The sequence below is a fragment of the Aedes albopictus genome, chromosome 3 (genome assembly GCF_035046485.1).
Source record: "Aedes albopictus strain Foshan chromosome 3, AalbF5, whole genome shotgun sequence".
Lineage (NCBI taxonomy): Eukaryota > Metazoa > Arthropoda > Insecta > Diptera > Culicidae > Aedes > Aedes albopictus.
In genome coordinates this window covers 298,094,905-298,116,514 of record NC_085138.1, presented here as the reverse complement: position 1 = coordinate 298,116,514, position 21,610 = coordinate 298,094,905, and the positions used below count along the sequence as shown (strand labels likewise).

Genomic DNA, 21,610 nt, shown 5'->3' with positions numbered 1-21,610 from the left:
CAGTGATATAGCCTGACACAGAACTGTAAGTAATATAATCCGAAATCCAATTATTTCAGTTGTCATACCACATACATAGTAAGGTCTGGAGGAAAGTGCGTTGCTGATTGACATCGAAACAATATGTTGCTGCAGATGCCGCCTGAAATATTTCTCGCCAGATATGGAAAATGTCCTATATGGAAAACTACAAGCAATTGTAAGACCATTTGGAGCAAGGACAACTTTGTCCCAATTCACCAAAAGTGGCAACAACAAGGCGTGTATTGATCTGTGGTCCACAGGAGTTTCCTTTAGTAGACCGAGTACCCGTAGACGGTAAGTACAAGAAACGGCTTCTTGTTTAAGATGAATTAATGGGGCAACGTCTAAGAGAACTTCGGTCGCTGCTGTGGGAGTTGAAGAGAACATCGACAGTGAATTTAGTCTACAAAGGAGTTTCCCATTTTCACACGGTAGCTTTCGGATCACATACGCTAGTTAGGTATTATTCATTTACATTATTATTATTATTATTATCATACGTTATTCTCCATTCCCATTGAAGCTATCCAGTGATCTGCTGGAATTGCTTGGTTCTCTCCAGACTGGATTTGTTCATTCGATGTTGTAACAACCTGTTGCTGACTTTTCCGATCCTTCTCCTGCTCAGCGCGCCTGTTCAATGTGCTAACGATGGTGAACCGCACCTCCTCTGGAAGATGATTTTGATTTTGGCTACCACCTGCTTCATAGTGCACCTTGTAGTGGTTCCTGAGATCAGACAATAGGCGGAACGCTGCATCACACATTTCACATTTGTATGGATTATCGCCAAAGTGGATTTTGCTGTGCTTAGCCAGATCGTTGGTTTGGGCAAAGGTACGATCGCAGTGGGTGCATTTGTATGGCTTTTCGCCGGTGTGAGTTCGAAAATGTCGACGCATACTATCAAGAGTCCTAAATCTACAAGTAAAAAAATGTATCGGTAATTTATTATGTCAAAAGACTTACTTAGTGCACTATGGTCCCAGAGCCGTATATGTCATGACAAAAGTGTTACCACCTAAGCCAATGTTTCCCAAACTTTTTGGATATACAGGTCGGACTTGATTATCCGGAGTTGCGTTCTGATTCTTCTCAAACAAATATCTGGAGAACGGAATGCTCTATAAAGCTGAAATTTTGACATTTTGTCAAGCCAACTTTGATTAGTAATCAGTCCAAATTTCAGCTTCTTAAAGCATTCCGTTTGAGAGATATTATTTTGCGAAGCGCCAGAACTCGACTCCGGATAATCGAGTCCGACCTGAATCGTATATCGTACTTTTGTAGATTCCGCTTCCAGATTTCATATTTTTATGTAGTGAAAAATAACCTAAGAATGTTATTGAAAAAAAAAACTTTCAGGCGTTACTTTAACATTTTATATCGCTTAAACCATAACAGTTAGAAGTAGGTATTGTTTCTTGGTCAACATTGTTTGAAATTAAGTGCTGTTTAAACCTGCAGGGCATTTCGTAGTTTTGTTTGGAATAACAATATCTTTTATGAACTTGAGAGCCATTTGTAACACAACTATTTAATAATATTGAAAAGACAATGTCCATAGTTTTGGAATTTTTCGACTGGAACTGGATGTTATTGCGTTCAAACGGTTATCTCAGTTTTACTGACGATTTATTTTATTCTACCCGACGTTCTGGCCATGCGTATTGGCCTTTTTCAAAGTAAAACTGTATTTGTTCAAAATATACATCAGTTATAAATGTATTAGTCTAGCCTAGTTTGTCTTGCATTGTCTTTTTTGTCCTTGTTACAATTTGCATTTGTGTTTGTCAATTTATCCGGGTCATTGCTACTGTAGAGAATATTGAAATTGACTTGCAATACAACATAAAACAAATATCACGAATTTCTTACTTTTGTACAATTTTAGGGTAATTTAAACGATAATTCTCATCAGAGTTTAGCTTACACATATAACGGCTGATTTAAAATGGTTCATAGATACTACATAAAAAAAATCCCGAGGGCACGTTATGACTAAAACTGATGGATTAGGTGAAATCAGGTTTGTCTTGCTAGATGCAGCTCTGGAAGACCATTGTGCAATAAATTTCATACCTCATTGGACATAGATCACAAGCATACGGTTTTTCACCTGGAATAATTAAAATGATTAAATATACATCCAGACAAAGAACGAAAACTGACAAACCTGTATGAGTCGTCATATGGTTCACCAAATTATTCTTATGAACAAATGCGGCTCCACACGTATCACAGTGAAAGTTTCTTATTTTCTCGTGCGTCAACATGTGACACTTCAGAGCTCCCTTCTGGCGAAACTTCGAAGGGCATCGGTCGCATGCGTAGGATTTCTCCTTGTGAAGCATCAGATGATTCTTCAGGCTGACGGCGTAGGAAAATGCTTTGCCACATTCCGTGCAAAGATACGGCTTTTGCCCGGTGCAACTTGTCAGGTGGACTCTGACTTCTCCGGGAGTTTTGAATAGTTTTTTGCAATTTGGACATTCACATTTCTTTGCCTGCGAATGGACTACAATGTGTTCGTCCAGCTTGGCTTGGTCATAGTAAACTCTGTTACACTTATGCCCTGAGACCTTGGAACAATGCAGCAACTCGTCGGGATGTTCCAGTTTCATGTGTCTCAACATCGCCCGGGCATTTATCTTAACTGCCGAACATTTCTTGCAACTTATCTTCCTGGATTTCTGACCCCCCTTTCTTACGCTAGTAGATTTTTGTTTCACTGATAATTTCTCCGATTCTTTCGGTGTTTCGCTGGGACATTCCACGGAATTTTCGGGCAACTGCTCACGGGTAGGTTCAGTCTGAATCTCATCCACAGGCTCCTCTTTAACTTTCTCCAACATTTGCATGATCTTCCGGTTATTGTCCAGACACAGTTGATGCAGCTCGTAGGCTTCATTTATTCTGGATTTGCATCTCAAGCAGACCCTGAGAGGCATTAGCTGCATTGTTCCATCAGCTAGGGATAGTCGTTGGTCAGGAGCAAACAACTCAGAACAGATTGCACTAAGTTTGGCGTGGATACTGAGGCAGTCCGGACTGGAGGGATAGAATATGTTTTCTGCCGGAACGTAGGTAATATCCCGGATGCAGACACGGCACAGATTCGCCGGGCTGGTTGGCGTTTGGTGCCCCATGTTACTACTTTTTTTATGTTAAATTAACAAACTTTTTCCACTTTTTCACTCGTCCATGGATCAACCACTGTTTTGTTTTGTCAAAACTTCAATATTTATTTACACGGAAAACTTACACGGAGAGACGAATCTACCCAAAAGTGAATCCTTTCCACCCAACTTCGGGGTTGGATGCGTGAAGCCAATTTTGAGTTGCTGGAAACGATGTTTAATGTTGGGTTGTTCCCGCTTGCTTCCATGTGAAAAAAAAATACCTAATTTTAAGTTTTATTCACCCAATCGAAATTTCGACTAGGTTGTATTGTTCGTGCAGTTGAAAATCGGAATTTTTGACACGCGAAAATCGATTTTTCTTCTAAACCATGTGTCGGACGTACGTCGGGTACAGTCTTGGGTACAGTGCGCTGGATAGAGGGCCATGTCCGCTGTCCAGCGCACTACGTCCGACATTAGGTTTTACGTATGGATTTTGAGAAAATTCGATTGTCGGGTGTGGGGAAACTTCGGGTTTCAACCGCGACGACAATATTCACTCAAATTTGAATACTGTGCTAGAAACTCAGTGTTGAGTTGACCGAGGAGTTGACGCACTCGAACTGCAAAAGTTGGGTTGTTTCTCTCTTCACTCGCTGACAACAATGGAAAGAGCGCATGAAAAGGGAGACGAAAAAGGACTCAAAATTTAAGTTTAAAAGTACCTAATTTTGAGTTTTCCAGTTTCTCTGTGTAGAAGTTACACTTTTTACAGTAAACTCACACTCAGTCAAATAAACTTATGATTTTCATAAGGCCTAACTTATGAAACGTCCTTTAAATACAGTGCCGCGTCGTTCGTTGGGAGCTCGTTAGATGGGCTGTCTCGTTGGTTGAATGTTAACTGGTTGGCGCAAAACCCCACTAAAAAGCACTGTCAGTGTCAAAATCGATGTCAAAACGAGTTTGATGTATGACCGCCGCTGCATCGCAGCTCCTATATACAAAACGTTTGTGCAAGTATGTGAGTGTTTCGTGATCGTATTTCTCGTCACTTGCGTGTGTCTAGAGTATTCTGATCAGTTGTCAGTTGCCCCAACGAACGAAACCGTTCGCTAATCGGGACGCAAACGTGACCCAACCAGCGAATCCAGACTGTAATTCATAATGATTATGATGAATTTCATGAGGTCGCTCTATGACGCAGAATCGTCTCGCAGCTTGGCTTTTATATATGTTTAGCCACCTGATATACTCAAGCGTCGCTAGCCGTGTGGGATCCCGACGTTCATGGATCGAATCCAGTTCCAGTCTCCATAATTTTAGATTTTTTTTTTTGCTCTTTTCATAAGTCTATCTTATGAAATTTGTCATAACAAGCACGATAAATTTTCATAAGATATTCTTATGACATCCATAATTTTTACTTATGGCAAAAAAAAACATAAGGTTTTTTGATGAATTTCGTTAGTTTTTTTTTTTCGCTGAGTGCATGACACATTAGTAATATTCACACAGACTTATTTAACCCCTTCAGGACGCGTGTCGTTGTAAAAAGTATTGTGGATTTACCGGCTACTTGTATTCTACCGGTCGCTTCTGTATGGCCTCCAAAGTAGTTGTTTTCTAAAAAGAGTAACTTAAAAATGAGATTAAACATTTTTATTGAATGCGCTATTCCTCGTTGCCATTAGCTACTCAATGACATTCATTTTTTGACAATAGTCCATTTTACGAGCTAATTTTATGAATGAATTTTGACAGGAGGTAGCGTCCAATAACCCGTAAAACCAATATCATCATCAACATTGTTGTAATTTCGTAAAATGGCTCATTAAGTTGATTTTAATATGAAAACGGCTACTTTGCAACGGCTACTTAAGTAACCGATGGAATACAAATAGCCGTTAAATCCACAATACAACACTACCAAAACCTCGCTTGTAGTAGTCACCCGCCATAAGCCGTATATTGTTCAACAAAATATTAGCTATTTGACATTTTGTAAACATAACAGTTAGAGTTCATTTATTGTTTGGAATACACAACATATTGTATTTTTCTATGCGGGTATACAGGACGAGCGCGGTGCAGTTTCGGTTGCTTGATGGCGCGTGTCCTGAGAGGTTAATAATTTGATTTATAAATAAATACTTAAAGCAAAATAAGTGGTTGGAAGGGTTTTAGCAATGTCTGGCGTTATAAAACTTGAGATTTGAATTTGAAAGAATTACACAAAATTTAATTTATTTGGGTTTTTAAATTAAGAAAAATGTATCGATTTTTTGATTTTATACGAAAGTGCACCTTTTTCTGAGCCACTATGATTTTTTTCAGACTTTTAGAACTTCATTTTGGCACCTAAAATAAATTTCAAAGAGATTTTTTGAAATCACCTTTTGACAGCTGGATAACTGTTTGACAGCTCCACCCAGTACAAAATGCGACGAGGGGTGATTCGACAAATCGCTCCCATACAAACTTCAAATTGATTTTTAAATAGGTTCCCGGGCACCAAAATTCATGAAAATTTGGATTTCGGCTCAGTTTGGCATGCAGATTCAGAATATGGAATTATCTCAACAACGCTAAAGAAGCCAATTTCTGGTTTTCCGAAAAAAAAAATCCGAATATCGATCATATGAATGTAAGAGATTGTTTTATGCCAGTGCAGTGAGGCGATGCTTGGTCGGTTTGGGCTGCGTCCTTTGCCCAGATGGTTAGTGCTCTCCGCAAGCATCCTTCAAGAGCGATGTCTGGTGCTAGCCAGCTGTCAGTCATTATCGATCCAACAGAAATAAACAAATCGAATTTCGGTGATTTTTCTTGTGAATTACCCGCTAAATTTCAGGTAATTAGGATCAAATTTACACATTCGTCAATCATTTTTGCATATTTATCCGTTTTTAGAACAGATCACCTGAATTTTCCACCCAATTGTACCGACCGAGTGTTTGGATTGCAACCGGCTGGCATCCCCATACAACATGAACAATTACAACTACAACTCATACCCGGATAACTACAATAACTACAATGATTCCGGATCTAATTCCGACTTTTCGAACGTCCCGTTCTACTTGATGTCGCAAAACGCTTCCATGGGTGGAGGCGGAGGAGGAGGAAACGATGGCAATGCACCGAACTACAACAATCGCAGCCAGTACAATTATTCCATGAACAGCTCGCAGTCATCAAACAGCTACTCGTCGAGCTCCTACGGGTACGGAGGCGGATCGCAAAATCAAGCGCAGTACCAGTACAGCGCCACTATGTCGTCGGACATGAGTTCGAGCCTCCCGTTCACCTATGCCGACAATGGCTCGGACAACAACAAACGAAAGAACCGCGGACAGCAACCGTGGGTCAAACGCGATTCCCTGAAGCGCCCTGCTCCGTACGCCGGGGCTCGTGGAATGAATCTTATGCAGAAAATGGGCTGGAACCCGGGCCAGGGACTCGGTCGGCGGGAAAATGGCGAACTGGAACCGTCGTTCCCCGACATCAAGATGGACAAGCGCGGTTTGGATGCCGGTAAAAAGCTAAGCGTACCGATTAACGTAAGATCTGAGGGTGGACGCAAGCTCCAGATGGCTACGATTAAGCTTGTCACGGAAGGCAAAAATCCGCTATCGATTCTGGAGGAGTACTGCAGCAAGAGGAAGTTGGAAGCACCTAAGTATGCGGCGGTCGTTGATGAAGGCCCGGTTCATGCCAAGAATTACGTGTTCAAAGTAACCGTGGACGGAGTGGATTATACGGCCGAGAAGGGCAGCAATGTTAAGAAATCGGCCCGGCTGGAAGCAGCCAAGAAGTGTTTGAAAGATTTGGGAGTTTTGACACAAGAATAAGTAATGCTAAAAGCATTTGCATTGGAAGTTTTGATTTTAATGTTTGATTCATGAATAATTTGTATCAAATTAATTGACATGTCTGCACTACTATTCGGTATTCTATAAATGGTAATAAACAAACCGAGACAACGATTTTTTATTTAACATTCACATTCCGAAGTGTACAATTTTTTTTTGTCTGTATTAACGAGATTTTTAGCCCTAGGCTAGTTCATCTCGAAGAGTACAATTAATAAAGACTTCTCTTTTCTGCCCCATTCTTTCGAAATTATGAAGATTGATACGTCGCACGGCATGTTTTGGTTGAAAACCAGAAGTGTCCCCAATCCCAATAAGGACAAAACCTGTGTCAAATGTTCCGGAGTGGCGCCATCAGTTGATAGAGACTTCAGTCATTTTTTTTTCTGGCTAATCCTCTCAAATCATGAAGATAGCTGTGCAACGCACGACGTCAAGATTATCATATGAGAATTTATACCGACGATTGGATTTAGTGCCCACCAGCCGAAGAACGAGAACGTCCTATGACTGATTGATTTTGCCGCCTCAAGAACTTGGCCATATGTAGCAACCACTTTCAGCACAGTTTTCCCGTTAAACCTGGAGATCATCACAGGAAAAGGAATCCCAAATCGACCACGTCCTGATCACGGAGCAACAACTAGCCAACTTGAGGGAAGTTAAGGATACTACATGATATCGGAGCTGAACTTATCAAGATGGGCGCGGACAAGTTGGCCACCTGCAATTTCAATAAAGACAAGGTTTCTTTCCCTACCCAAACTCAAATTGGTTAACTTTTTACAAGGTTATGGGCCCAGTAATAAACTGGAATAAAAACAGTTGGTTAAACTAAAGAAAGATTGATTCAATTCTTAACTGGTTGTGAAGGCTGAACCAGTATATCAGTGGTTATCTGAACAACGAGGAAAACTAGCACCGAGACAGAAGAACCAAGAGGACGAGAAGCAGCGGAACTCAGGATTTCAGCGATGGATACGGCCAGCAGCAGTGGACTGAGAAACGGTCGCTACGAAAGGGGAACTTTCAAACGAATCGTGCCAATGTACGGAGCCATCATCGTCGGAGCGTGGAAATGGCTCCGGAGCTTCTGCATACGTTGACGAGAACTCCGATCGAGGAAGTCTACTATGAACCCGTCGCCGGCGCTACTCCGAAAAAGGAGAACCAAAGGAAGGAGAAACTGTAGAAGTGGCTGGACGAAGACGTGGAAGCGCTGGACGAAATTATAATGCTAGTGAACAATGAAGTGTTGAACAAGCTGATTGGGCTGTCGTATGCTAAGGAAGCAATGGACGTGCTTGTAAAAAGCTACGAGAAAGCGGACACGGCGGCGATGGTAAGCATGCGGGAAAGGTTATTCTCGATCAAATACCGCTAACGAGCGCCATTCCTGAACGGTACAAGCAAGTCAAAGGAGCACTGCTTGTACTATCGAATCAAGACCTGTGCCAAAAGTCCACAACGGAAATAAAAAGGATGTTCCTTGATGCTGAAGCTGGGGTAGTGAAGAAGGTGGTTGGGAACGTTGCCCTCAAAGCAAAAAGGTGGACACGAGACCGGTCACTTCAAAAACAAACGTTCGCTAATCAAGGAGTTTACGAGGCGAAGGAGAAGCAAAAGTAAAAGGAACATGAGGAGAACAACAAGCGATCGTATGCGATGATGACGAAGGCGAATGAGGACAAGGAGAAAGATTCGTGGTGGACTCTGGAGCGAGCGATCACATGATCAACAACGAAGGTCACTTGGAGGACGTTAAGGAGCTGTCGGAGCCGATAACGATTTCAACGGCCAAGTCTGAAGAGAACCTTCGGGTTACGAAGGTGGGTAAGTTGAAGTTAAGGCCAGTGGTCGGAATGTGCAAAATAAAGAATCTTGAACTGTATGATATCATACAGTTGTGTGGAATTAACTCTACAGCAAAACGGAGTTAGCGAGAGAATGAACAGATCGTTGATGGAGAAAAGGCGAGCTATACTTCATGAAAGCGGTTTATCTAAAGATATGTGGGGAGAAGTCTTAGGGTAAATCGGGGTAATTTGGCCACCTTAAGGACAAACGTCTTGGAATCCCGCTTAAACAATGCATCAGAACTTCAGACGCACAAATCTCAAGAAACAAGCTTCAAACAACAGTGCATTCAATTATTCTGTTCTTGCTCATTGTAAATAACAAGCTTAAAATAAGAAGATCATATCCCTTTCGTGACGGAGCGCAAAAAAGTGAAATCTCCATACAAATGGCTCAACTTTGGCTCTCCAGAACTCTAAGGTTTCCCAACAAATCAACAATTATTTTACCTCATTTAAAAGAACTACTGTTTATCTTTCGATTTCTAGCTTTGACTACCTAGATAAATCGGAAATAAAAAATATGCGACAGATAAAACTTTTTCATGTTTTACGGTTTTTGTCCACTTTTTGTTTACCTTTTTGTGGTAAATCTCACAGGCAACGTAAACAAAAGTTTGTTTACACACAAACAAGTATAAGTAATGGCTGAACTACAGAAACAGTTTACATTAATGAAACAAAATCTAAACAGATGGAAAATATATGCAAAACTTTTACCGCTCAACAGCACAATTGTGCTGGTTCGTCACGAAAGGGATATGCGCTGGTTTTGTTTACGAAGAGATTTGTGCGCTCGAAATCATAAGTAGATACCGTGACCGGCCCTAATTCTGCGCAGTCCCTAATTCGGCGCACTTTCTTGTATATACAACAAAATCATGAACGCTAGTTCAATATTAGCTTCAAATATATTTTTTGAATATTGTTTCAATAGTAATAAAATAGTTTGTGAAGAAAAATGTTTCAAACTAACGACCATTATTTTGTAAAAAAATAAAATGGTGTTGCAAGTACTGGAAATTGCCTGAAATCTGTGTCCGTTAGCGAAGCTGCTAAAAAGTTGCCACATAAACTGAAGCATTTTGCGACATAAATAATGAAGATAATGTCTGCTTTTTCTTGTGCATCATGTACTGCTGTGTTCGAGGAATCAGAATCAACAAAAAACATTTGAGTTTTCTTCTTATTTTCTGAATCTTCTTGTTCTTCTTAGGTGCGCAGAATTAGGAACCGGTATTAAATGGTGGTCCTAATTCTGCGCAGACATTTCAACACTACGTTTTAAGGGCGGACGGGACGGTCGGGGAAATATCCGCCATTGCTCTGTTGCTACTAAGATGGTAATCTCAGATTCTACTTCATATTTTGCAACAAAAACCTATCACTGTGTATGCTCACTTGCAGTGCATATGCTGATTGTTTTTCAGCATCTTCAGTGCGATAGAACTCGAGATTACCATCTTCAAAATCGCGAGGCAAATTGTTAGAAAGAGAGGCAAGATAGGAAAAATAACACGGCGTCCCGTTTCACCTTAAACATATAAGTAATAAACAAACGTCATAAAAATGCCACCATAGTTTGTCATAACTAGGATATTCTGTTTCTAGCAATCCGGTGAATGTAATTACGTTTTAACAAGTTAGTTTAGAAACTTTAAGGGCTAATTTCTTCTTCTTCTTCTTCTTCTTGGCGTAACGTCCTCACTGGGACAAAGCCTGCTTCTCAGCTTAGTGTTCTATGAGCACTTCCACAGTTATTAACTGAGAGCTTCCTCTGCCAATGACCATTTTGCATGCGTATATCGTGTGGCAGGCACGAAGATACTCTATGCCCAAGGAAGTCAAGGAAATTTCCTTTACGAAAAGATCCTGGACCGACCGGGAATCGAACCCGTCACCCTCAGCATGGTCATGCTGAATACCCGTGCGTTTACCGCCTCGGCTATATGGGCTAATTTATGCTTCTTGAATTTTTGATCCGATAGTTCGAGTGGTTAGTCTCACTTGTTTTAAACATTTGCTATCAACCTCGGAGGAAAATTTATGCATTCATGCAAACATTCGTCAAATGCGACATACATATAATGCGAGTTTATATGGAATTTTCTTAAACAGAGGAATTTTCTTAAATTTTCTTAAACAGAGAAAACCCTGGAGTTTGACAAGAAAGAAGTCTCAGTTTGTAAACAAAGATTGTGCCACCTTGCCTTTATAAAAGCACTTTAAAGTAAATTTTACTAAAATTTAATGAGTGTACATATTATGCGGATAACTGAAAAGCTTTATATAGTAGTATTCGTTAATGCTACCAAATACTTTTGTGTATCATGATGGAAATTCACTTTGCTTAGTAATCAAAGTGGGTAGTATCAATGTTGGGTACATGCAAAGTTCCAATATGGTCGTAATGTCGTGTAAAAGTTGAAAATGAAGAATTCGGTTGAATATGATCTATGAATCATGTTCTCATTACAATGTGTTATCTTTTTAGAGTTTTTCCCATGTGCGCAGAATTAGGAACACTAGTGCGCAGAATAAGGAACATTCTAAAAAAGGGTGCGCAGAATTAGGAACAAAGACACACTTTAGAATTTCCATGATTTTACATAAAAATTTTGTGTTTTGTATAAGAATTATATTTTTCCCTTATTTGCAAAACTAATAACTATGCGCGGTCAAAATTTTAGCCAAATCGGTTCGATTTGGAATTTATGACAGCTGATTGAAATTGAAAAAGTCTTAGGTGCGCAGAATATGGGCCCTCCACGGTAGTCTAATTGCGTTTAAATGCCAAAAAATGATTTTTGAAAAAAGTTTTTGTGTCGATTTTTAACCGTCAGGGTAATATGAATATTTTCATTGACGAATTTATATCGCTTAATGCAATAGAAACTTAATATGTTTCGCTTGATATTGAATCATATACGACTACCCCTATATGCTGATTAACCGTTATGTGTACGATAATTTTTTGCTTTTTTCTACACCGTGCTTTTTAAATGGGCGCTGGGTACCCTGTCGGCCACATAAGGGTTAACCGATCGATGGAGATCGATCTCCAACAAAAGACAAAACGCTTTATGAAATGTGGTTGAAAGGACGACCCAATTTGAAGCATTTAAGAATCTTTGGATGTAAAGCTTTCAAACAAATTCCAAAAAAATACTTTCTCGTGCTGATACAATAACTGAAGTCCAACCCGGGGGTACAGGACTTGATTCTGCGAGTACGACACAAGAAGTATGATCAACAACCCGTGCGAGCGAATGCTGAAGAGAACTCAGTCTCCGAGGAAGTATGAAGACATGAAGATACTCGCTAATACAAGAAGATAACCAAAATCCTCGTTGGAGGAATCAGTTGGCGAAACTGATTACGAAAGTCAAGCTAATGAAGGTGACGATAATGTGGACGAGGATCAAACATTACGGCGTAGCAAGAGGTATAGGAAACCACCTCATTGGTATTCTGAATACCAATAGCCAAGAGGGCCATAATTCAAAATGATAATGTTCCACCAAATGTCAAGGATTTGAAGGAATTGGCAGACTGGGAAGAATGAAAAAAATTACCTCAAGAAAAGCTTGATGCATTGATTACTCAGTAAAGATACTTGGACAGTGGTTAGCTGTATTCCAAAAGGAGTAAAACCAATTTACTCAAAGTGAATTTTCTCATTGAAAGAGGATGAAACACCTGGGCCCTGTAGCATAGTCGGGCTAATAATATTAGCTACAAGTTACAAGTACTAATATTACAAGTGCTAATAATTTGTGTTGCATAAAGGATCAATTTTCCACTAATATTATTAACACTTGTAATATTAGTGACCATGAAAATACAAGTTGTTTTGTAAATAAAAAGAAAATCGCGTTAAGTACTGTTCCTTTGAATTCCACTAAGAATTTGCATCCTTTGACAGATACGTATTTCGACCTCAACTGTAAGGTCGTCTTCAGTGTCTTGTACTTGACTCGACTGAAGAGATCCATCGTTCTATACATCTTAGGTAAAAATAGGTAATAGGTAACTTAATCTAGGTAGTTTTTTTTTCGAGCATGCAAAAACTTATATCTATATTATCCTCCACCATAGAATAAGTAATAAAAAATTCCACCACCGAATAGGTAGGTACATTCTCCTCCAGCACAGGATAGGTAAACAAAGTTCATATATCACAGCTACATTATGAGACGCACGCCATACGAGAGTGCTTAGGGGGAAATAATTTGAAAAGCCACGAGCTTCCATTGCCTTGATCCTTATTCAACAGCGTGTTAGGTACCTGTTTGTATATCTGTAGACTCTCAGCAACGTCCAATTTCCAAGGTGAAGTTACATTTCGCAAAATCTGAATATCCTCTGTAGTTACAGGGTGACCCTCCTCAAAGACATGTTCAGCTAACAACTCTTACCCCTATTTCAGAATCTTTGAAGCGAGTATCAGTCCCCTTCGATCAACACATCACTAATAGTTTACGTTCTAGGCTCAGAAATTTCGGGATCGATTTAGTATTTTCTAGCAGAAGCAATCAGTTGAAGACTTCGTTAGGCTCTACAAAGGATCCGGTTAACACCCTTAACAAGGCTGGCGTTTACAAAATCAGTTGCTCCCATTGTAATAAGGTCTACGTTGGTCAAACAAAACGGTCTTTGGAGGTTAGATTCAGGTAACATACACTGAAAAAAATAACATAGTATTGGGAACTATCCAACCATTTTTGTTTTTACCATGCCACATTTTAGTTACCATTACCATGAATATTGTACCGAATACCAGCATCTGGGAATGACTACTATGCTTTTGCCAGCTTGATGAATTGTTGTATCGACTGCGTCTCAGACCGTGTTCACCAGCCGAACTTCTGCACTGAATCGGCCGAACTGGGAATATCCACACGCGAGTAACGGGACAACCTTTCACGTCCGTGGTCACCTACCAACTGACTCCCAGCACGAAAGCACCTCGGCATATAGCACAGAAGCTATTGTTTAATTGCATCTGACTGGATTAAATGTGACCTCCATGCAATAAAACAGAAAATATCGCCATTTGAAAATCGGTAACAATTTTTTTTAATTGATTCTAAACATATTTTTTCAGCATTTAGAAACATCCAAACTAACAAAACTTTACAAACTTTGCTGAAATAATGACATTTTAGTGTAAAAACACCAACTTTTCATAACTAACGCAGATGTGTTGGTGAGTCTCATTTTTGACATTTACGGGAATCTCTTACCTTGGTACATATTTATATACTTTGACCATGAACAGGCAACATTCAACTACCTAGATTAAGTTACTTATTATTTTTACCTAAGATGTATAGAACGTGTACCGTGTATGCACCAAACTTTGCGCAGTTAAGAAAAATCAAATTTCTAATCGTTATAAAAAATACAAATAAACAAATAATATCATGAACAACATGCTCATACGATAGACTGATGATCAGGCAGCAAATTTTTCACTCACTCACGCGAGTAACGATCTATCACACAGTGATATTATCCGGATAAAGCAGCCAGCGATATTTTCCTTGCACCCATAGGCGATTGAAAAGGCGCTCACTCCGGTTCCTTTGCGGGATAAAAGTATGCTCTCTCCAACTAGCGCTCGTTCGCTTTCGCAGGAGAAAAGGGTTGCTCAGTCTGCTCGAATCAACGTTTTCACCCGGTTGACGTCTGAGCGGTGCCGTGTTATCTAGATGGCCTTGAAAATGAGTAGATTTTTTGTAAACACGGTACCACTAAACGTCAAAAAATTAATCTCGTGCATCGGTGGAGACGTTATGTGGCTCGCGGACGGAGTGAAAATTTGGATGCTTCGTTGTTTATCCGTGAGCTGTGCATGGAGAGAAAGAGAATTGTCGTGAGCGCTGGAGTGAGAGACTTTTATTTTTCATCCCATGCAGTGAATAATCATGATCGCGGAGGCGGATAAATCCAGGGATTTTGATCGCGTGAGTGAAAAATTGGATGCCTGCTGATGATCCTTCTTTGAGTCTGCAATATTTAAAAAATCATAATATGAACCAAAAAATACTTAAAATAGAAAAACTATTTCATTGCCATGTTCCTAACTTTGCGCACAAAATCTTCGATTGTTCCTAACTTTGCGCATGGTGTGCCCAACTTTGCGCATGCTATGGATTGCTTGAAAAAGTCATCAAAAATACTATTATTTAATGTTTCCCCATTGAACTAAAGTTATTCAGGTAGTGTGCTCTTAACTGATCTTTGTTGAAATACTTTGTCCTACGAGACAGGGGCGACGGAGGCCTCCGGCAGTTCTTGAATTCGTCTGCGGTTCGTACCTACTAGGCACCTACCCTGTGAACAATCCAAAATTCATGAGGGGTTTTCCAGTGGGTAGAGATCAAACGTAAAAGCTTCCTGATAAATGGAGTGATCGTTACGGATAGGAACAATAAGGGATCATTTAAATATGACGTCCATCTTTGGTGGGAGGGGGGTGGGGTTGGAGTTGTCTGAAAAAGTGTGATATGCCATGTATTAGGTATAGGTACTATCGAAGACGGCTAATAACAAGACAGCCAGCTCCCACCCTGTAGCAGGCGACATGGGTGGAACGCCCTCAACGATTCACAGGAACATTAAAACATGAATGTGTGCGTGTACATGCTAATACGTACACGTAAATTGTAGTATCGCACGCACACTCATTCATGATGTTGTTCCCTGAAGTCGTTCGCGGCGCTAGTGTGCTTGTAGCTCCCAAAGTATATGGAGTAAGAGGGTAGATGTCTGTCTTGTTATTAGCCGTTTTCGGTACTATGAAGCGTGACGGGGTAACCCGGGGGAGTAGGGGGTTCTAAAATTCAAAAAAATGGTGGACGTCATATTTGAATCGTCCCTAACATTGACCGCCGGAAAAGTGAAATGAGAGACTGTTCACAAATCACGTAACATTGTAGACAGACCAAGAGTGCCTGCCGTAGTGCTACGGTTCATACAATTTTCTACTAATTTCCATACAAAATTTGCTACATGTTGGAGGCAGGCCTGAAATTGTCAATACAATTGTTACATAATATTTAAATGGTTCATAAGTCATGTACACGCTAACGCCGCTCAGCACTAAAGTGCATAATTTCCAGACTACACCAAAAATGTGTAACCCTTGCACATTTACAAAAACAGCTCCAGTGTCCGCAAAATCGTTAAATTCGCAAAAATTTTTGTACAGCAATCTAGCTAGGATTACTAGTGACCTTGGAATACAAAAAAAAATTAACATTCCACATCTAGACGAGTGTACGAGCTGTTTTTTGAGAATGTGTAACTGTCACACATTTTTGTGTGGTCTGGAAATTATGCACTTATGAGTAGGTCTTACACATTTTAGTGCTGAGCAGTTTTAGCGTGTATTCACGTTCATCATGCATTTACTGAAAGTGCGCAAAAATTAGGAACACAGTGCAAATATTGGTTCCAAACATTACGCACCACTATTTACTAATTAAATTGAAAAAAATATTACGAACTGTGATTGATATTACTAGAATATCACCTTTTTTGTCAATTAACTGCAAAATTAATCATCGTTGCACAGTTTTATCGAGGAAAATGTTTATTTTTAGTAGAGTTACTTCTTGGCAGCCGTGTTAAGGCGAGGCAAATTTTGACGTTTTTGTGTATTTTTTGTTTATTATTCAACATAAACAAAGATTTTATGGTAATATAATTTTCGTCAAATAATGTTTATGTTTACACAATGCTAGTGCAATGATTAAACTGGTGAAAATGTTGACATTTAGTTATTTTTTTAATTATTTTACAAGAATGCGCAAAGTTTGGACCTGCGCAAAGTTAGGTGCGCACACGGTAGAATGCGATGGATCTCTTCAGTCGAGTCAAGTACAAGACACTGAAGACGACCTTACAGTTGAGGTCGAAATACGTATCTGTCAAAGGATGCAAATTCTTAGTGGAATTCAAAGGAACAGTACTTAACGCGATTTTCTTTTTATTTACAGATATTCCCCTAACAAGCCCAGGTTAATCATCATCAAGTTGTTTTGGTTCATTTACTTGTCAAAATTCATCCGACAGTTCACTATTAATTTGAAATAGTAGTTGATGTTTGTTTATATTCGGCATTTTACGCGTAACATCCGGAAATAACTTCATTTATTCCGAAGTTTTGCATTCTCTATACAATAGATGAAGAAAAGCATGTGCTGTTTGGATAATTTTCGGCCGCTCTGACGAAATATTTTTCTACAAAGTATGGCACATCAAGTACCTAGATTTTTAGTAAAATGTCCCAAAGATTACTGGTTGAAAAACAATGTATAAAGATTTAGCAACATGTATTTCAGGCCAAACATGTCTAAAGGTCCTATCTGCAGAAGAGAGGCTCTCTTTGGTTTCCCTCTCTTTCGTTAATATCTCAGCTGTTTATTTGTATTATGATTGTCTCCTTGCATTGAACGATGGTCAAAACAATCGTCTTTTGATTTGTACTGCAAAAGTAGTTGAAAAGTGTACCATTACATTGCAATAATTGGAAGAGAAAGTGAACGAAGAGAGCCTCTCAAATGCAGATAGGACCTATTGAAATGTTTGGCCTGATTTTGCTTCTTGTTAAAATCCAAAGTGATCTGGGATGCAAAAATTGAGCTTTTACCTACTTTTATATGTCGCAACTCGATTCGAGTTAGTGTATGTATATTGTAGCTCTTGATTAGCTTAATGATGCGCAATACAAGCAATTGATTCAAATTTATTTCGCATCTGCAACTTTACCTGTGCTTATGCAGTGACCATAATATATAACTTTACCAAGAACCTCCAATCAAAGATGGGTATTGTAGAAACTTTGGATAACTTGAGAGACTCAGCAGAAATTATACTTTGGATACAAAATGTACATCAACGCAATTTTCTCTTCAATGAGTTTCGAATACATACTGCCAATCTTAATCGTCGAAAACTGGAATTAAGGTTGACATGTTAGATAAATAATATCTTTTGAGTTCATCAAAATGGTAAATCGATATAATATATTATATTCAAAACTAAATATGACTTCTGCGATACTTTAAATCTAACTTGTAAATTATTTTACAAGACCTTTGAGACTTGTAACCAAAAGTACAAGTCATAGCTAATATTTTATACCTACTTGTAGTTTGTTTATGCAACATACACTTGTAAATTCTACTAATAATATTAGTCCAACCGACTTGTAGTATTGGACTTGTAACTTGTACTTGTAGTATTTTTATGCAACAGAAAATTATAAGTTACAAGCTACAAGTCTAATATTATTAGTCAAATTTTCATTATGCTACAGGCCCCTGGACATAAAGTATCTCTTCATTCTGGTTCTCATCAAGCAATGCCAACTACAGTTTCAATTCATTCCAGATCAATTCACTTCAAAGACCAATTCAATTCAGATCAAAGCTTTTTTGGTTCCGTTTCGGGTCCTGAGTATCTGTGCAAAACGTGAGCACAATCGGTTGCGTCTACACTGTGCGCATTGCAATTGAAATTTGTATGGGATTTTGTATGGGAAAACATACTTTTTTACATTTTTGTCATAAGTTGAAAAAGTTTGTATGAATCTTTTTAACCGATACTGTGAGATGATAGCCTAGGGTGTTCTGAAAAACTTTGTTGAAGACTGTCAAGCAATCCGATGCTTGTGAAAATAGTTATAACCAACGAACTGCATGGTGGTGAAAGACTTCAGTTCCAAACAGCAACTTTAGCCGTGCAATAAGAAGGCGCACTTCGGGCGGGAAGTCAGGCCTACCATGGGCTGCAAAAGACCTGCGATCAAAAAATTCAATCCGCATCATATGTACCAAAACGCTGTTAAGACCTTACGGGTCTTAGGTTCTCTACGGACACGAGACGTGGACTATACTCGAGGACGACATGCAAGCACTTGAAGTGTTCGTGCGTCGGGTGCTCAGGAATATCTTTGGCGGTGTGTAGGAGTACGGTGTTTGGCGAAAAAGGAGAACCACGATCTCGGTGTACTCTACGGCAAATCTAGCATGCGGAAGGTGGCATAAGCTGGAAGGATATGCTGTGAGTATGCCTAACAACAATCCTGAAAAACTGATGTTCACATGAGATCCGGGAGACGTCTGGAAGACCTCGTAATTGTCCGATCGTTATTTCTTGAATTTTGCTCCTGATTTGACCTCACAAAATTGACATAAAAACTACCTATGGACATTTTTCTCACAAACTTGTGTGCCAGTTCATTTGCAACTAATCATTTTATTCCGATGCTCTCAAAAGCATGATAAATTCAGAAGATATAGAGAATCGCAACTTTTACGAACATTCATTCGAGCACAAACTTACCCTGTTCTTTACTGTGCCTTGGCCAAACGCTCGGAAACATCCTTCCAGTTGACGACATCCCAAATAGCATCGACGTAGTTCGGTCTCAGATTTTTGTATTGCAAATAGTACGCATGCTCCCAAACGTCGATTCCGAACAGCGGGACCAGGCCTGAGGAATTGTAAATGCGCTTAACACGATTGGCAAACAAATGTCGCGTTTCATCTTACCGGTAGTGGCCTCCAGAGGGTCCTGGTTCGGACAGGCAGCAACCTGCAGAGCTTTGGTCTTCTTGTTATAGCCCAACCAAGCCCAACCCGATCCCTGTACGGCCACAGCAGCCGCTTTCATTTCCTTCTTGAAGTTGTCCAATCCCTGCAAGTCGCGATCCAGCAGTTTCTTCAACTCGGCCGACGGATCCGACCGATCCGGCGAGAGATTCTTCCAGAAAATGGAATGGTTGATGTGGCCACCGCCGTTGAACTTGAGGGCACTACCCAGCTGAATGATCTTGGAAGCGTCATTCTTGGCGACGGCTTCCTTCAGCTGCTCCTCGGCGGCGTTCAGATTCGTAACGTAGGCATTGTGGTGCTTCTGGTGGTGAACCTGTAACGGATGTCATTTTGTGGATTTGAAGCAGAACAGCTACATATACCTAATTGATCGGGATCTAACCTCCATAATTTCGCGGCAGATGACCGGCTCCAGAGCGCCGAAGTCATACGGCAAATCCGGCAGAGTGTGCTTGTTGCGGCATCCCAGAACGGCCGCAACATTTCTGCAAATCCAATGTATACAAACATATCAATCATTTTGCAAGGGAAAGAGAGACTTATGAATAGTCTCGGCGTTTATGTAACCAATATTATTTCCGATAACAGATTATCAATCAGCAGTTCAATTCGGAAAACGAAAGTGCCGTACTTGCGAAAAAAGCTTACCTGGAAGATCCCAGAACAGCACTTCGAAGAGCCAACATTGTAAACTGCACAAAAAGTCACACAAACTGTAATAAAGAAAAGATTCACCGAGTAAAAATTGTATTTTTAGCAATCGAATTAGCAGCTGATGATGTACATACACCTGATTACAACAACGACGTTCCTCACCCTAATCCAAGCAAAAGATGCACAAGAAGATGGTGAGCACAGGCTATCGAAAACTGTCAAGGATCGGGGCATTGGGGCTAGCGGACTAGCCAACCGATGATCCTGTGGCTGCGTTCAACTTTAGATCTGTCATTTCATTCTGTTTTTCTCCGCTTTCTTCAGTCCAAAACAATTTTTTGTCCGTTTCGTGAGTGTTTACGTTTACAATCTACCATTTACACTAACCGTATAATAATCAGTCCAACCGAAAAGAAAACTACTTCCGGCAACCATCGCCCCAGCAGGCAATCGAAATGAACTTTAAAATACACACAGACGTATCGCGTCTGTGTCGTATTTGTTTGAAGGAAGCCAAAACCATGGAATACATCTACAAGTCTTCGGATCCGGGTCGCCCCAGTCTGCACCGAATGCTGAGTGCCGTATGCGCTCCGATTTTCGACAGCGAAGACGTTCACGAGCAGATAGCCCGGGAATCGTTCGGAATGCCCAAATCAGTGTGTCGCATTTGTAAGCTCAAGGTTGTGGCGGCATACGAACTCTACGAGGCATGCATCGAAGGCGATCGTAAACTGTGGGAGATGATTATCGTCCAAAAGGAACTCATAGGCGATGAAGGAGCAACAGATGAGCAGCCCAATACGACGGAAGCACAGAACGAAATGGGCAAAGGCGTGTCTACCATAGAGCTACCGGAAACTGCCAATGATGACAGCTCAGAGAAAGACCCTGCTTCGGCAAATACAGAGGAGTTCTACCGTAATAAAACCATTTTTACGTGTGATGTGTGCTCGGTCAATTTTATATCTAAAAAGCGCCTTCGAATACACATACTAGAATTTCATCCCGAGTCGGTAAAGCAATGCCAAGAGTGCGATGACATATTTGTCAGTGAAGTTCAAATGGAAGATCACAAGCTGTACCATCGAACCGGGAAGCGATTTTCCTGTGATGTTTGCAAAAAACGATTCAGTACCACCACGGGTCATCGTTTGCATGCTCGTAGTCACGTTAAATTCACTCCGTTCCAGTGCGATAAATGCGACAAAAGCTTTTCGACAATGGGCATCCTGAAATCGCACGTGATGCGGCATAACGGCCAGCGAGATGTTGCCTGTGAGATCTGTCCGTTGAGGTTCTACACCAAGGGATCGCTCAAGCTGCACATGATAACCCACACTAATGAGCAAAAATTTGCATGCGACATTTGCGATTCGCGATTCAAGAACCGGGACTCGTTAATAAAGCACACCCAGAAACACTCTGGTATGGAGTAATTTGAGACTTTATC

General features: G+C 40.2%; 4 protein-coding genes across 6 annotated transcripts in view; 2 read left to right on the top strand and 2 right to left on the bottom strand.

The window, feature by feature from the left end:
• LOC109414795 (uncharacterized) overlaps positions 1-21,610 on the top strand; it is a 47,309-nt gene that overhangs the window by 2,073 nt on the left and 23,626 nt on the right. Inside the window, exons 4-5 of the mRNA XM_062857982.1 lie at positions 6,098-6,962; positions 20,548-21,585. Coding sequence (XP_062713966.1) covers positions 6,098-6,962; positions 20,548-21,585 — 1,903 coding nt within the window. The remainder of the gene's footprint in view (positions 1-6,097; positions 6,963-20,547; positions 21,586-21,610) is intronic.
• Positions 476-3,347, bottom strand: LOC115261824 (zinc finger protein 501-like). The gene is made up of 3 exons (XM_029863725.2): positions 2,201-3,347; positions 2,107-2,143; positions 476-945 (listed from the first exon to the last, which is right to left on the bottom strand). Exons 1-3 carry the CDS (start codon positions 3,171-3,173, stop codon positions 519-521), a joined length of 1,437 nt encoding a protein of 478 aa, XP_029719585.2. The 5' UTR covers positions 3,174-3,347; the 3' UTR covers positions 476-518.
• LOC109418650 (protein Son-like) lies at positions 5,847-7,116 on the top strand. 2 transcript variants are annotated; one of them, XM_019692869.3, is made up of 2 exons: positions 5,847-5,997; positions 6,057-7,115. In XM_019692869.3, the coding sequence occupies exon 2, from the start codon at positions 6,134-6,136 to the stop codon at positions 6,995-6,997; it is 864 nt and encodes a 287-aa protein (XP_019548414.2). In that variant the 5' UTR covers positions 5,847-5,997; positions 6,057-6,133; the 3' UTR covers positions 6,998-7,115. The 2 variants fall into 2 exon arrangements, with proteins under 2 accessions (XP_019548414.2, XP_019548415.2); XM_019692870.3 differs by having other exon boundaries at positions 5,855-5,997; positions 6,062-7,116.
• LOC109414794 (superoxide dismutase [Mn], mitochondrial) lies at positions 19,128-20,406 on the bottom strand. Of its 2 annotated transcripts, XM_019688628.3 has the most exons (5): positions 20,294-20,406; positions 20,152-20,216; positions 19,886-19,988; positions 19,441-19,816; positions 19,128-19,381 (listed from the first exon to the last, which is right to left on the bottom strand). In XM_019688628.3, the coding sequence occupies exons 2-5, from the start codon at positions 20,187-20,189 to the stop codon at positions 19,239-19,241; spliced, it is 660 nt and encodes a 219-aa protein (XP_019544173.1). In that variant the 5' UTR covers positions 20,190-20,216; positions 20,294-20,406; the 3' UTR covers positions 19,128-19,238. The 2 variants fall into 2 exon arrangements, with proteins under 2 accessions (XP_019544173.1, XP_062698193.1); XM_062842209.1 differs by lacking the exon at positions 20,294-20,406 and having other exon boundaries at positions 20,152-20,291.